This window comes from Larus michahellis, chromosome 3 (assembly GCF_964199755.1).
Source record: "Larus michahellis chromosome 3, bLarMic1.1, whole genome shotgun sequence".
Lineage (NCBI taxonomy): Eukaryota > Metazoa > Chordata > Aves > Charadriiformes > Laridae > Larus > Larus michahellis.
Window position 1 is genome coordinate 77,399,736 of NC_133898.1, and position 16,583 is coordinate 77,416,318.

Below are 16,583 nucleotides of genomic sequence, written 5' to 3' on the forward strand. Positions count from 1 at the left end.
CCTTTAATTTAAACTGCATATTTCTAACTGTAAGCATTTACTTTAGCTGGGCTAATGAAAACAAAGTAACTACAATCTGGAGCTGAGTTTGCAACTTACCCTTATTGGGAAAGAGAAGGGGAAACAAAGGAAAAAGTTACACAACCACATCAAAACGTCATGGAGATGAACTCCTTAAAATGAAAAGTCCAGTGTTCTCAAGTTTTCATCTCGCTGGGCTACATTCTGGCCTCTGTCACCTCGGTACAACCCCAAGGATCCTTTGTGGTACAAAACTCCTCAAAAAGCTGAAAAGGCATCACTATGGTGGTAAGACCCTGACAACGGTCCAGGTCACAAAGCACTATATTTCTGCAAAAAGCATACAGGCAAAACTGTGCACCAGAGACCTCAGGCTGCCATCCTCCTCTGTTGAGGTTATCCGAGGTCTTGTTCCCAGGGAAACTCCTTCTTTTAAAATCTGCCTTTGAGTCAGCGTTGAAATGTATTAGCACCAGAACATCTTTTGAGCTAAGAAAGCAGAAATGCTATTTTCTGACTTTTCACTGGTGGAGCATAGACATTCAAACACTTGAGAGGCAAGCGCAGCATCGTCTTGTACCTGTAATGTCCATCCCTTGCTGTCTCTGTTCTGCCTGCCCGCTTCAAAGGAAAAGGTCATGACAGGAGCTTGTTCGCCACAAGAACCGAAGCAACGTCCAAAAAGTCAGACCAAGTCCTAGTTAACTATTGCTTCTTGCAGAGAAGCCTGACTGCAGCTCTAAATTTTGTGTTTCTCAGCAAGACTACCAGAGCAAAGAAAAATCTTACGCTGAAATTCGCTGGAAAACGAGCGCTAGGCCGGGAGTCTGAAGGTATAGATGGAAGGTAGAATATAACACAGGATCTGATAATTCATTCAAAGAGACATTTATTTAATGACTAAATGTAGTAAAAACCCCAACCTTATGAATATAACCTCACTATATACCAAGGGCTCAGAAATGGAGGCAAATTCTAAGGAATTCAAGTGAATTCAAAATTCTAAGGAAATTTCAAATGAAAAATGTGAACAATACTACCATTAGTTTTGTTCTTATCATTATTTTCCACATGAAATTTCGATTTTCAGTAGAAATGGATTGGTCAAACCGCAAATACATTGAGTTTAACACACAACTGCTTGTCCTCATGAAAACTATGGTTTAAATACCCAATGTCGTACTCTTTTCTATAGGCACAGGCCTTCTAGATGGAAATATGTATATTCAACTGGTGAGTTCGACACAGGATTTCTTGCTAACAGTAAACTTTCACTTAGTGTTACTTCTGAGAACTGCTTTCTGTCACCCCATTTGCCAAGAAGCTGGCAGCCTTGCCTCAGACATCCAGGTTTCATCACTGCTCCCTGGCCGAGAGCAAAGCAAAATATTTGAGCACAAGGTATTCAGCAGCCATAAAGTTTAAACATACTTAAATTTAATAAAATCTCTCCTCAATACCAGGAGTTACTAAAAGCACATCAAACACACTTTGTAAACCGAGTTCCCACGGGCATTTGAACCAAGATCAAGATCGTGGTCTCTGGATTGCGGGCGCCCACCTGTTGGCCTACGCGCAGGTTGTAGCAAAGATCACACGGCACTGGAATTAAGGCTGTTTACCACAGATAAAAATAGTCTCCTATGGCAGACGATGGAAATAACTCCTCAAGAAGTGAGAACCACGACCTGCACCTCCTGCCGCAGCAGCGGGCACACCGCCTGCACCTTGCCCTCTCTCACGTGGTGCTCACCGAGAGCAGCGCATTCATGTAAAACCAAACCCGGGACCGTGCCAGAAGACACCAGTGCATGTCCCTGCAGAGAGGAGGCTTAGAGGTGGCTGGCAGGTAGCACCCCTTCCCACCCTCAGACACATGCATGACGGATGTGCGTGGGACGAGGTGAAGGAGTATCTGCAGGCAGCTGCGTCTGGGCTGGGTCTGACCATGGCTGCTGGCTCATGGGCAGGAGGGCCCCGTCCAGGATTTGACCTGCCCAGGAAGGATGTAGGTGATGAAATCGATGCCCAAGAACGAGCTCCACACAGTGAGTTGCCTTGGACACAGCCCCTGGCAGATACTGTGGTTTTAGCAAAATGGTGGTGGTCCCAGAAGCAACAGTGTTAAAGATCTCTGAAAATTATGCTGGTTCCTTGAGGTACCCTCCCGCCATTCAAAGTCACCTGGCTGGCCTGACTCTCTCCTCCCAACTCTTCCCAAGCCCAGTGCACAAGCCAAGCCCAGGCTCCTTACTCCTGTGCTCCTTGGGCTTTTCCACGCCTTGCTCACACACATGACTGGATGCGTACAGCACCTTCATGCAAGCACTCAGCCCACCACCCTCTGAGTTAGGGAGGACGCTGCAGTTTTTCAAATAACTGCTATAAAAACTTTCCATGTGCTGCACCTTTCACTAAATGTGTTTATCCCGCCAACTACAAAACAGTTACATTGCACGATATCAAAGTGCGTTTTCAAAAGCATTGCTACAATATCCTGGCAGCAAACAGCTGCCTTTTTCATCCTTCTGATTCACCCTCACTAAGCAATTAATAACGGACTTGGACTCGGTCCAGCGCTAAATACGTGTTATACCTAGGTGTATGCACACAGACAGCGGCTCCCTGCCCTCTTCCACCTCCTGCATGACCCCCATCGGGCACCAGCATTTCTTTCTTGGCCTCTCTGGCTACAGACTCCAGCTACCTGCTGCCCCTTGGCTGCTGACCTCTTCCCATCGGGGCAAAGACCCCAAAGTAATCTTATTTCCCTCTCTGCCTCATCTATCCCAGTTTGACTTCCTTTTGGATGCTCACCTTCACGGTGGTGGCTTGGGACAAGGTGTGCTCCCCTTACCCCACCCGGAGGTCAGGGTGCAGAGCTTGTGGGGGGCCGCTGGCCTGTCCTTTTTCCTTCCTGCTCCTCCTTCCCTTGAGAGGAGAGAGCAGAAAACTGAGTTTGTATACACAAATTTTGGATTCAGCCAAAAATCAGTGTTTTCTGAAGGGTCACAGCTGCAAATGGCCACAGCCAAGGTGAAGAAAATGCCACTGAGTCAAATGTACATCTCTGTGAGTTCTGATGAGAAGCCCCATGAGGAGAAATGAGATTCATCTTGTCTTCCACATTGCTTTCCCTGAAGTAATAACTCCAGCTTATTAAAAGACACAATAATAACTGAGTCAAGAAGGAGTTCTGAGCCTGTGTTTGAAAGATTTGACTTATGCATAAGAACAGATGAGTATCTAAAAAGGAAACCAACTCTTTCCAGTCAAACCTGTGCCCTCCCTGCTCTTGTGGGATAGGAGAAAAGACCAGGGAAAAAACAAGTTTTTTTGCCAGATGCCATCCAAATCCACTGGCGTGGTCTGACAACACTTTAGGTTTTCATACAGCTGCTCTGACCTTCATCACTAACAGAATCGCACACACTGCAAACATGAACAGGTTTGCACCTTCACTGCTTTCTGAGGTGATGGAGTAAAATCTAGAGTTAAGGACTTCATCTCTCAACTCTCTGCCTATAAACCTGGATCAAGAGCATCAGCTATTCGCTGCACCTTTAAAATGGAAGAGAGAGACCACCACACTACCAGGACGTAAACTGGTCACTTCTCCAGAGAATGATGAAGACCACTTTGCTTTTCCTGGCAACGACCACGGGTTTGGGGATTTCACAAACCGCAGATTTCAGGGCAGCTGCCATTTACACCAGCTGAGCGGCTGGCTGAGCCCTGTGTGTAAAGAAGTGTATAAATCCACAGCAGAATTTTCAGAAGTCCAGCTTTACATTCTTCACAATATTTTATGGAGAACACAAAAACTATTTACAAATAATAAAAGAAACTACTGAAAATTAAGGCAAACCTATAATGATCTGAAAAAACAGTGACTGCAATCTTCCATGGTCTTTAAATTAGTATTAATATCTTTTCAAGGGAAAAGGTCCTCCACTTTGCAGTACGCCCTACTGCAAAAGGAAAAATAAATAGCGTGTAAACTATTTCTTTGATTTGCATTTTAATTTCTTTGACTCCTTTATGTTCCCAGGAAACATTATAACCCCTGTGCTGCAGCAGTTCCTCAGGACAGGCATTTTGCTGCCCAAGCTAACCAAGCAGTGGCTGGGAGGAGGGCCGAGAGCAGGAAGGGAAGGTAGAGCAGCAGAAGAAACAAAGGAACATTGTGGAGTGCTGATTTCATTGCCCAAATTATTTACTTACCAACTTCAAAGGGATGCAAAAGGAGAAGGAGGTCAAACAAACCACAGCATGTTTTTCCCTCCTCTTCACAGACATTATTTACTGTAATGTCCCTCTTAAAGTAGGAATGAGAAAGCAGCAAATGATCTCCAACTGGTTCCACAGCGGCTCCATAAATCACAAGTTCCCACCACGTGCCCAGCTGTGATTGCCCCTCAGCCATTTTAGCTGCAGCTGGGGGCTGGCTTTCCTCAGGGAGGCTGCCAGCCTCAGGAGATGCCTTGCCTCAAACATCTAAAAAGTTATTTTGGTATTCAGTTTACCATCCTCAAGCATAGAAAAAAATCCCTGACAACCATTCTAAGTGCCTTATCTAGCAAAGTAGCTTACAACCACCCTCCTATTTTGCAAAGTTAAAGAGTTTTTTAGTAATTGCAGGCACAGCCAGTAGCCAGGGAAAACTTTACAGCTGTGCTAACCTACCTGGCAGTGACTTTGCTGGATTGCCACAAACAACCTGGGCAGCCTTTACTAGCCCAGAAACGTCTCACCTTTGCAGGAGCTTGCAAAGAAAAGAACCTAGGGACATTAGAGATTTTGTTTATTTAGCTGCTAAAAAATGTCGAAAGGAAGCAGAAATCTCCTTATGAGCAATTCCTTCCATCAACAGGAAGCCATGTTCCCCTAAAGAGGGAAATTTGCACTCAGTATTTAGGTTTGCAACCTTAACAAGTAGTAGAGCAAGCCTTACCAAGACTAACATGGGTGCGAACCAAAAACTCGCACACTAAAACTCTTCCAGTTTCCATAAAGACTTGATCAATTTTGCTACTTAATCAAATAACTTTCTGGAGGGCAACCATCTCGTCTGCATACACATCCTAGGGACTCGTGTCAGGATGAAGCCTAACACTATCTGGCTACATTTACACATGAGACCTCAGTGACAAGGCAATTCAGATTACTGTAGAAATCACAGTGCCAAAAGGAGAGAAGAGCAGCTACAGCCTGGTAGTCCTTTTCCTTTGCATTATTTATGAGGCCACAGGATGAAGAAGTTGCTGCATTCTGTAAAGAACAAGATCCTGCAACATGTAAGGGACATGGTTTGCACAAAAATGTAAATAGAATCATATAGTTTTCTTGCTTTGCTTCTACAAAATACGCAAATAGTAGCAAACTAGGTTTGCCTTTGCTTTTCAGGATCACTATCTGGTTCCATCACAATCTGTGAAAGACAGACAGTACCAGAGTACATGTCAAAAATAAGTATGTTTTAGTCACTGCTTCCAGGACTTAGGCAGTATACCCAAATGTAGTCCTCCAGAGAAGCGAATCGCAGCACTAGAATTTGCTTTTCAGCACTCTAAATACAGCACTCTCAAGCTTGTGGGTGTGAGAAAACTTCTATGCCTTTTTAACTGCTGCAACAAAAGAGATTTGTAATTTTTAATTTATTTATTTTTCCCCTACATAGCTGCATTCAATATTTGTCAATGCTTTTCTTTTATGGATGTGGCATATTTCTGTGATTGACCACCTCAACATTTTACTAGCCTGTGTGTTTTTGGAAACAGAAATGAGAACAGAGCTACATGTTTAAGGAAATTTCAGAGTAACCTTACACGTAGGGTCCCCTTTTTGCAAAAGGAAAGCTGGGTTTTTGTTCGCTAACAAATACCTGCCTGCTTTAAGACACACATCTACATTATGCAGCTCACGTGCAGAGGTGCTGAGAAGACGCCGAGAAGTTCACTGCCCAAGCACTTGTAACTGCACGCTCAGAAGGAACCTTGAAGGACTGTAAATAAGTGGGAAGATGGTCGTGCTTTTCCACCAGCCACCCACATAGAGCAACTCAGGATCCTGGTGAAGCTTCAGTGCTGTAAGGGCTACGGGGAACAAATATCCCAGAGACTGGGGTTTCTTCCCTGTCACTCTGCCACAGCATCCCAGCAATGTGGCAGGGACATGGAGCCACAGTGATAGATGGAGCCCCCTCCCATCCCATGCTGGGCTTTCCCTGGGCTGGGGGGACATCATTCCATTAGGGCATATACCCCGATTCCGCTGACTGGGGGCAAACGTGCAGTAGGATTTCTATTAAGGGCTTTTCAGGCAAAGTAGAAAATGCTAGTCTTAACTGAGAGACATATCACATATATGCAAATTGTTTGCTCTACTTTCTCCATCTGTTTTTTTCCAGGTTTTTCTCTTTGCTATGCTTTACTGGAGATTAACTTACAGTATATAGCACTGAATTTGGACTGTGTGGGAAACATATGCTGCAAGCTCAGGGCCAGACTCGAATATTGGGTTGCACAGGAATAGGAATATTCACAGCAGTGCTAAGGACTGACAAACCCACAGGGACAGGAAATTCAGAGACACCAGGGTAAGGAGCGGCTGAAGCAGAGCTGTTCCAGTTACAGTAGCAGGTGGGAAGGCAAGATTTCAAAACAACTTTAATTTGGGTAAGAGGAAAAGTCTGAACATGACAGAATGAAACCACCCCCCACACACACCTTTTTTAATATGTAATTCCCTTAGTATGATACAAGTCAGGGAAGATCAACAGTTATCAACGATTAAGGGTGGCCTTTTTTCTTGAAGTCAAACCTGTCCCAGCTTCCTTGCAAAATCACACATTTACCTTTTTTGCCTGTATGCCTAGATGGAGTATGTGATTTGTCAGTAAGAAAGGACAACAGAAAGCACGCCACTTTTCTCAAAGCAAATTATGCAAACCCCCCATTATCCCCAAGGTATAAATGAACAAATATCTCAAGAGAAAATTAATTAGTTCGTGATGGAAACAATAATCACCAATTATTAGGAAGATGCAGTTTTCTGTTTTGCCTTTTGACCCAGTCAACCTAACTTCTAGGAAACTAGCTCTTTCCTCCGTGGTTATTGCAACCTAACAACAGGTTCCTTACAACTCCAGTAGAAATGGAAGCAAAAACTTACTGAACTAAGATGAAGATATAGTCAAAGAGCTACATCAGGCTTCTGAACAGGACCACTGAAAGCAAGAAATGCTTTTTTTCAGTATTCTCCTGCAACCAGCCTGTCTGATACTCATCATCAAGGTATTAACCAGAACAGTACGCTCAGAGGCTCTGTAAACCAGGAAATTTTGTGATCTCTCTGGGTCGTTGTTGTTACATACGGTTGCTGTGAAAGATATTTGAAATTAAAAAAATAGAAAGGAAAACAGCCACACCATTACTTAAGTACTATTCTGTTGTGGTGCTGTGTATGATCCCAGCATCATTTCTGCCTCTTCTGCGATGCATTAATATGAGACTGCATAGGAGGTATTTGCAAAATGGATGTGAAAAATAGCGCAGAAGAGAATGTTTCATGCCATTCTCTGTACACCACTTATACTGAAACTCTGTAATTTAGCTTTATTTGACTGGACTTTTTGATTAGCTATAGTATCAAAAACCTCATGTTCTCAAGTTTTGAAACACAGTACAGCAGAAAGGCCTGAACCGGTTTGGTTCTTTTTCTCATCTCAAGAGCGAATACCTCAGTGTAACTGCTCAATTTATTTTGATACAATATTATTTTGCATTCCACCTAAAGAGGACAAGGACTGAATTTCATCCGAAAAAAAATAGGAAACTCATTTTCAAAACACAAGCATTAGCGCTTGTTAAAAATCAGTATATTCTCCGATACCTGTTTTAAGGACCACGAGTTGAACCTTTTCTGTCTGTGACAAAATACTGATAGATTAGCAAGTGCTGATTCCTTCTTTGGTTTGAAAACATTAATGCTTACGACCACCCAAGTACTCACCGCGTGTGGCACAAAACTTCATATTACAGCTTATCTATTGAAATTCTGGTTTAAAGCCTTCAGCTCTGTGGCTCCCAGGCATTTCAAATTCCTTCAAATTCCCCTGTACCATGCTGACACAAGAAACATGGGATAATACAAACCCCTGGCTTTGGGAGCAAGCTGAGACAACAGGGAGGGCAACATCTCCAGTGTTAGCCACAGACCTTGCTGCCAAAGCCTCCCGCCGGAGGGGGACCCAACAGGATCCTTGAATTTATTTTACAGGTTAAAATGTATTTTTCCATACCTGGAGGACAAAATGGATCTTTTTTTTTTTATGAGCTCATTTTACAAATGAAGCACAGCTGACTATTAAATCAAAGCAACCCACCAACACCAAACTGGTATGGCACCAGAGCAAAATACAAGTCATTTTGGGCAGAAGCCGCTCATCTGCCTTCTGTGCAGTTACTGCAGCTGCAGCAACAAGGCTCAGGCACGTAACAAAGCCATTCTGTTTGGATGGGTGAAGAAACCCACCTATGTTTCCAGTGTTTTGAGGTCTCTCCTACTACACGATGAAGAAAAGTTTTGTTTGATTTCTGACAGACACACGGGCCTTTGTATAGCATGAGGGATCGCATCCAGAATTCCCCATGTGTTTTTGTAATTTGAAATAAAACAAATAAACACAATTTTTATTCAGTAGACATGAACATCTGGAAGATGACATCAACATGACTTCAACTTTAATGTCAAAGCGCTAGCCTGAAATCCAATATCGTTGAACAATTTGTGGTGGAAGTGCCAGAAACTTGAACATAGCAGATTAAAACTGTGATGGAAACAAGGTTTCTGCAGCAGCTGAGGGAAGAAGCAACATTTTAGAGCTTTACTAAATGCTTGATAAACATTATTGTAATTACAATAGCAGCCTGAGCCTAAATGTGTCATACTAAATAACAAAATGAAGATCCTGGTCTCGTAGGAGACCTTGGGTCTGGGTTTCTATCCTTGCCGTACTCTGCTTTCCCCGTTTATTCTCCTGTCCCTCTTCATGGTGCTTGAAAACACCTCTACTGAAGCTCTTTGGAGATCATAGAATAGTTTGTGTTGGAAGGGACCTTTAAAGGTCATCTAGTCGAACCTCCCCTGCAATAACCTCCCCTGCATCTTCAACTTGATCAGGTTTCTTAGAGCCACATCCAGCCTGGTGTCGAACACTTCCAGGGATGGGGCATCTACCACTCCTCTGGACAACCCGTTCCAATGTTTCACCACCCTCATTGTAAAAAATTTCTTCCTTATATCTAGCCTAAAACTACCCTCTTTTAGTTTAAAACCGTTACCGCTTGTCCTATTGCAACAGGCCCTGATAAAAAATTTGTCCCCATCTTTCCTGTAGGCCCCCTTTAAGTACTGGAAAGCCACTACAAGGTCTCCCCAGAGCCTTCTCTTCTCCAGACCGAACAACGCCAACTCTCTCAGCCTGTCTTTGTAGGAGAGGCGCTCCAGCCCTCTGATCATCTTTGTGGCCCTCCTCCTCTGGACCTGCTCCAACAGGTCCAAAGATGGGCAAAGACAGCACGGCCTGGGCGCACTTGTCCTTCCCTCTGACAAAGTGAAGGGGCAGCACAGGTCTGCCACACAGGCAGCTGCTGCCACCAGACAGCAACCCCATCCCACCAGGGAAACAGAAATAACGAGTAAGCATGCACTGGGACTGGAAATACTGCTCAGGGAGGATGAGAAAGCCCCATCACCACCAAACTAAGCCTTCAGGTCTTAGAAGGAAACTCCCAAGAGGCAGGTCCTGGCTCTGTCGAAAGAAGAGACAGGGAGAGAGGGAATGAAAGACCAAAGTGTTTCCTCCTCAAAACACTCTCAGCTCCCAGGCCTAATTATACAGGATCAACAATCCTAACCATAACTACTGGCAGCCTCTCTATGTGCAAGTGTCCAACCAACCTCAAAAATGTGTCTTTAGCACTCACACAATGTTCACAGACAAAAATCAGTTTAATTAGATAGTTCATAATTTGTTCTGAAAGCAAGAATTAAGATGTCTGTATGGTCTTAAAACTAGTCAAACTACTATTCTTTTTTATTTAAACATCACTAGTAGATTGTCCCAGTTTGAAGTTTCCTACTCCCAGTAGTAAAACTAATTAAACCTTTTGGGAAAGTTGTGTGCTCATTCTTATGCATTGCTATTAAAATTTTTTATTGCAGATAGTTGGGCTCCAACACCATTCCACTGAATCCAGTCAGAAGGAATTTATTTTGATTTTGTCTGGCTTGTTTTATTCTTAGCAGATGGTGCAAACCCATGTGTTGATGAGTACATGCCACAGGAGAGCATCTGATATGATACAGCCGGCCCCAAACTACAGCGATGTCTATGCTGAGGACTTCCGTGCCTGCCACCACTCAGGACCACGCTTCTCAGCATGGTGTGTTAGCTCAGATGGGCTTTCAAAAACTGTACTACTGCTACCTAAAAATGGCTTTGAGAAAGTACCTTAGGCATCTCTATGCAGTAACGTAAGCACCCTCAAAGTCAGTGTTTTTCAAACTAATTTTTACTGTGCCACACACACAGCTCAAGTGGACAAGAAGTGACACAGTTTTGATAACTATAAATGAATGTAGTTTTGCATAAGCAAATCAACAAGTAATTTGCATGAAATCTGATTCAACAGCCATGCATGTTACGTGCATGTGCAGGTAACAACTTTCCCAAGGCACCTTTTTCTCCCTCCTTTGTCAGTGAGACTCCCGGTGGCCTCCCTATCTCTGACTTTGTTTGAAATATGTCCCCTGATAACCTAAAGAGAAGTACATATGAAGGGCTTAGAGCTATTTATAGCAAAGTCTGTGCGACTGAAAACATTGCAGTTTTCATGTGGTGGGTACACGCATCGCTTATGAACTGCAACCGGAAAACTGTTGCCTCCCTGTTTAGCGATTCCAGTCAGCATTCGCAAAGCAAGATAGAGGGAGCCAAAGAAAGAAGCAGACATAAGGACAAAATGCAAACAAACTGAAAATTTACCAACCACTTGTATTCAGAAACCAGAGGGGGGTGAGTACAATAAAGATTCATCTCTATCTGCATTTTAAACTGCTGGAAATGGGCATGCAAAGTGGATTAGCAAGATCACACCAATATTCTTCGGTACGGGTTTTGTACAAGCCCCTGAGAACAGGCATAATCTCTCATAATTACTGCATGTGCCATTGTCACATTAAATAACAGCCTTGCCGCAAAATGTTTAGAAGTCTACTGCCCATCAATTCTTCCAACTGGGCACTGGGTGCAACTGTCAACAGACCCAGAAATATTGCAAGCAAAGTTCACGTTCAGATGCTGATCTGCAAATCCCATGTGAACTGGTTTCACTGCTGTGCTTTATTTGAAATGAAAATAAATGAGTTACAGCAGGAGCAATGATTTAAATCTTCTTATTAATAGAGTAAAATCCCTCCCTCTTCTTATGCCTTCCTACAAACAACCAACCCTCAGGTCAGTTTTAAGTTCTACTGGCCAGAAACGTTAACAGAAGATGACTCAAAACTCTCTTCTCAGACTCAGATTCAACTCTGATTTAGATACCTGCTGCCCACAATTACATGGTTCAAGGTCTTGCTCAATGAGACCAGAAGAAAAACCAAAGAATGGTGAAAGGCAAAGATGATGTGTTCAGGTTTGCCTCCCTTCTGCCTTGGGTTTGAACTGCTGGAAGGAGATTTTGAGAAGAGATACCAGGTCAGGTACAGCTGTGTGAGGTTGGCAGGCATGGAACAAAGTATGTTTTGTAGTTGTCAGCAAAGAACTGGCAACAGAAAATGACAAGAGAAGTTGAGATCAGCATACAGCAGAATAAAAAGGGAAAAGAATTGCCTTTTACTATAAATCCCAAAGCTATTTATTACACATGCATCGTCATAGATATGATATTTGTCCCCAGGTGAGACCTACTAATCTTATAAATATGTTTTAGTTAAAGTCAGTTCCCTAAACACTCAGCCTTTCCTATCGTCATTCTGTGAACAACAAAATTCCATGTTTCATAATGTCCTCGGACAACACACACGTTGAATATATTTTCAAGAGCAGAAAAAGAGCTGACACCGGGACTCTGCACAGTCACACTCAGATATGAGACATGCTATGAAGTAACCAAGCCACAGTGAACAAAGAGGCTTTTCCTTAATTTAAAACTTAAGGAAGCGAACAGAGGCTATAACAGCAACTTCATCCTTGTTCTGTAGCATCCCTCGGGAAAAACTGAAGATGAAGGTGAATTGGTCATGAAAAAAAGCAGGTGGTGCAGCCAGCTCTTGAGAAGACAGAAAAATGTACTATTTTATTGTTCTAAATGAGTATTTTTAAATCAATATATTTAAACTAGCACATCTTTCTTTAAACCAGCTGGTGCGAGACACCAGTGGTGACAAGATACAGAATTAGCTGAAACTCAAGCCTGATTCACTCTGGCACCTCTCGTGCTCCATTACAACTTTTAAATCAAGACAAGAAGCTTGTGTAACAGGAAGTTTGTATCCACTTATCCTTATCTCCTTTCTCCACTGGTGTGACTTTAGAACACTTAGCCCCTAATTTATAGGGTAATATCAATAAACAAACAAATAGAATAACTGCCCCCTGAGGAGAAAGGAAAGAAAGGGGTCAAAATCTTTTCTGCTTTTAAAATATTCCTTTGCATTTCCATGCTGTTGGTTTGATGGTAGAGACATTTTGAACATAAATACAACATAGGTTCCTTTACCAATTAATTTGGGATACAGACAAGGCGTAGGATTCATACTTACTGCTTAGTGTCACTGTACGCACTAAAACCCCCAGAAATCACAGCAAACTTAACTATTTCTAACTGGCTCTCCAAATGACTTTCTCCTTGATGTCATCATGTGTGAGAGAAACATTGGTGAAAGAGGAAACAAACAAAAACAAAACACTGATGAAAAGTGGGGACTCAGGGATTTTACGGGTTTTTTCCCTGCGTACATGTTTCTGAAGCATATCAAGTTGGAGTCTCAAGATGGGGAAACATATTAAGAACAGAACAGCAAAGCTTCAAAGGAAAAATGCCACTGTATGAAGCTGACAAGTGAAAGGCGACACAACTCGTACCAAATTTTCCCTTCTGTGGAAAACTGTATTGGGAATCTCTGGTAATAGGAAGTTATAGGAGAAATAAGTACTTTGTACCGCTGCCTGGATGCAATGCTAATGCACAGCACTGGGTTCTGGAATTTGCAGCCAAGTTGGGACATTGATATAGGAACTATTAATTTATCTCAATGCATTGTCAAGCTCATCATGATGCTTTGTTTCCAGTGCTATCTATTTTACCAGTAGCTGTCAGCAAACTCTTCTACGACGGCTGCATCAGGCCATGCAATGTCATAGCCATAAGGATGCAACTCCTCGGTAGAAGTCAGCCGAAATGTGATTTACACAGGAAGCTTAACCGTGAGCCGCATAAAAACACAGAGTAAAGAGAACATAGTACCTGGGCCCTCATTTTGCTAAAACCGCAGTATCACAAAAAGGCTTGCAAGATCCCCTTGAGATTCCTACGAAACTTTGTCCTGGCACGGGTAAGAGCATTTCTTTTTCTCAGCGAGGCAGCGGGCACGCAGACCTGCCTCTATCCAGCCGCGGGACGGGGGCTACCGGCCCCAGCCCCGGCTCCGGTCCCTGCCGGAGCGGAGGAGGTGGTGCCGGTGGCCGAGCGCCGGCCGCCGCGCCCGGGACTCCCGCCGGGGCTGGCTGAGGCGCCCAGGTGTCAGCGGGAACCCCGGGGCCGCTGCCTGCCTCCTGCCTGCAACTTGCCGGAGACTTTTCTCCGCTTATTGGACTTTTTTTTTTTAAAAAAAAAAAAAAGAGAAAAAAAAAGTCCTAATTAACGAAAGATTAAGAAAGCCGTAGTATACATTTACCGTAAGGCCGGTTACCACTTTAATCTCGCAGCTACTCAGACACGGGGATAAACCCGGCGAGGATTAACCAGGTCAACTATATACAGCCCCGAGAGCAGCTCAGGCTCCCGCGGAGCGACGAGGCGAGGACGGCGAGGACCACCCCCCCACACCACCCCAGCACCCCACCGCTGCTCCCCGGGGCGGGACGGAGCCCCCCGGGGGGGGCCGTGCATGCCAGACCCCCTCCCCGCCCGCCCCCCGCACTCACCCAGCTTCTCTGCCCGCAGCCAGAGCGGGGCCGAGGCTCCGAGCAGAAGCGATAGCAGCAGCGAGGGGGCGGCCCGCACCCCCCCGGCGGGGCCCATGGCTCCGGCTCTCGGCGGGGCGGGCAAGGCACAACTTCCCCACTTCCCTCCTGTTCCTTTCTCTTCCTCTCCTCTTCCTCCTCCTCCTCTTCCTCGCCGGGGCGGCTCCGAGGCCAGCCCGCGCTCCCGCCGAGGGTGGCGGCCGCCCCCCGGCATCCTTCCCCCCCGCAGGTGTTTCTGCGGAGGCGGAGAAGGGGCCGTTCGGGGCTGCCGCCGGCAGCCGGGCTGCAGCGCTGCCGCCTCCCGCCTTCCCAGCCCGGGGCTGGGGGTGGAGAAAGGAAACGGGAGAAAGGGAAGCGCCGCCGTTCCCATTGGGCTGCAGCACGGGGTATCTCCTCCTCCTCCTCCTCCTCTTGCTGCGGACCGAGGGGCCGGCTCGGACCCGCCGTCCCCTTCGCTCCCCTTCGCGGGTGCTGCTGCTCCCTCCCGCCGCTGCTCTGGGGGTGCTGCACTGGGGCCGGGGGGTCCCCGCTGTTGGGGGGCTCCCCGCTGCGCTGCGGGCCGGGAGGTGACCCCAAACCCGCGCAGTCCCTGAGCATCGCCTGCGAGCACCCGAAGTTGGCAGGCCATATATATGCATATATACATATACATACACATATACGTACATACATACATATTTTTAAGCAAACAGGATTATTTTGCCGTTTGCAGGCTAATTCCCAGGCGGCGCCCCCGCTGACACAGCGAGAAGGGGCGCGGTGGGGTGGGGGGAAGCCGCGGGGTACCTGCGCGGGGGCGGACACGAGTGGGGCCGGACGCTCCAGTTCGCCCCGTCCGGCCCCTGCAACCGAGCTGGCGTCGTCCTAGGGCTTCCTCTCCCTGTAACCCGCTCCCGGGGTGGTATCTCCTCGCAGTGGTGCAAAATGCATGTTTAACGTGAGCAAGCTCACGTTCTGTGCGTTACAGTTCTATGCTGATTAACTATGGATTTTTATAAAGGGTGCTGTGGGCAGCTCTCTGTGCCGGTGTGACAACCTCAGCTGACAGGCTCTGGAGAAGACCTGTGGCACAAGGGGGACGGACGCAGGTGCTTGGTTAGGAAACGGCTGCAGTGCCAGCAGCCGCAGGAGACTTGCACATTAAACAGGCCCCAGCGGTTGGCCTTTTAAAAGTATGCCAGAGAATTCAAAGTAGCCTGTCTGACCCTGTACAGCCTGTACAGGGATGGGTTGCTATGAGGCGGGTGGATTCACACTGCTGGCAGGTCAGAAAAACTGCACTGCTATGCTAAACTGAAGCACATAATTAACTTACATGTTCTAGAGGCAACTGGTAATTCTTCGATTTTATAGTATTTTAGAAAAAAAGTCAGGTTTAGTACATGTCTATTCTAATTAAGCTCTTGATTTGTGAGTGTTAATGCCTGTTTTTTAACTTTTCAGACACCATATGTGATCAGGCATATTTTTTACCGTGTACCCGGTACATTGCATTCTTGGTTTATGTATTTAGCGCAGGTTTTTAATAGTTGAGACTTACCCTTTCTTTGCAAAGGAGAGTTTGAAATCTAGACTAAAACATTAGACGTGGTGTAAGGCAGAGTGAACATTCGTTACCGCAGCAGTTTAGCTGTCAGACTAATCCTCGCTGGACCTCGTCAGCGAATGCCAGCGTCCTTCTGGCTGAAGGGGGTTGTGGTGGGTCACTTGCTTCAATAATCTGAAGGCTGAGAGACTTTTAAAGAGGGGTATGTCCATGCAAATAGAAGTGGGCTGTTATTGTGTTTGTCTCGCGGATTGTCAGGAATGAATCCGTACAAATGAGGGTGATTATGGAGGGGAAGGGGCAAGAAAGTAAAACTCTGCAAGAGCCTCGAGACTGGGTTTAAAAAGAACACAGAATTGGTAAAAATATTGTAGTCATAGAAAACAGCTTCTCCTATAACCAATACTGGTTCAAAACCTACAAATGAGACGCAAGGTAAATGAAAACATGAGGGAGATTAATACATAGGGCAATACAGATGTTGCAAAACATGTATCACTTGTGAAAGAGTTGCAGTTGTTGAAAAGCAATGTAACAACATAAGAGCGTACATAGTTTTGTATCAGTTTCCGAGGGCAGCTAAAACCAGCTAGTCATAGACGGGTTGGTACTGGGAATTGTACTGATTTGTATTCCATCAACTGGGGTCTAAAATATATTCCTTAATAATAGGGCAGGTTTTAGTTATATTTGTTAAGGGCCATGATAAACAACGGCGGAAAAGTCCTGCAAGTCAATCCCAAGTAACTTTATGGAGGCAGT

General features: G+C 45.1%; 1 protein-coding gene across 1 annotated transcript in view; it reads right to left on the bottom strand.

Moving 5' to 3' along the window:
- The window catches only part of DCBLD1 (discoidin, CUB and LCCL domain containing 1), a 49,112-nt gene extending 34,467 nt beyond the window's left edge, over positions 1-14,645 (bottom strand). The window contains 3 exon segments of the mRNA XM_074580882.1: positions 14,237-14,498; positions 14,500-14,552; positions 14,555-14,645. Coding sequence (XP_074436983.1) covers positions 14,237-14,498; positions 14,500-14,552; positions 14,555-14,645 — 406 coding nt within the window.
- Positions 14,646-16,583: the final 1,938 nt, after the last annotated feature.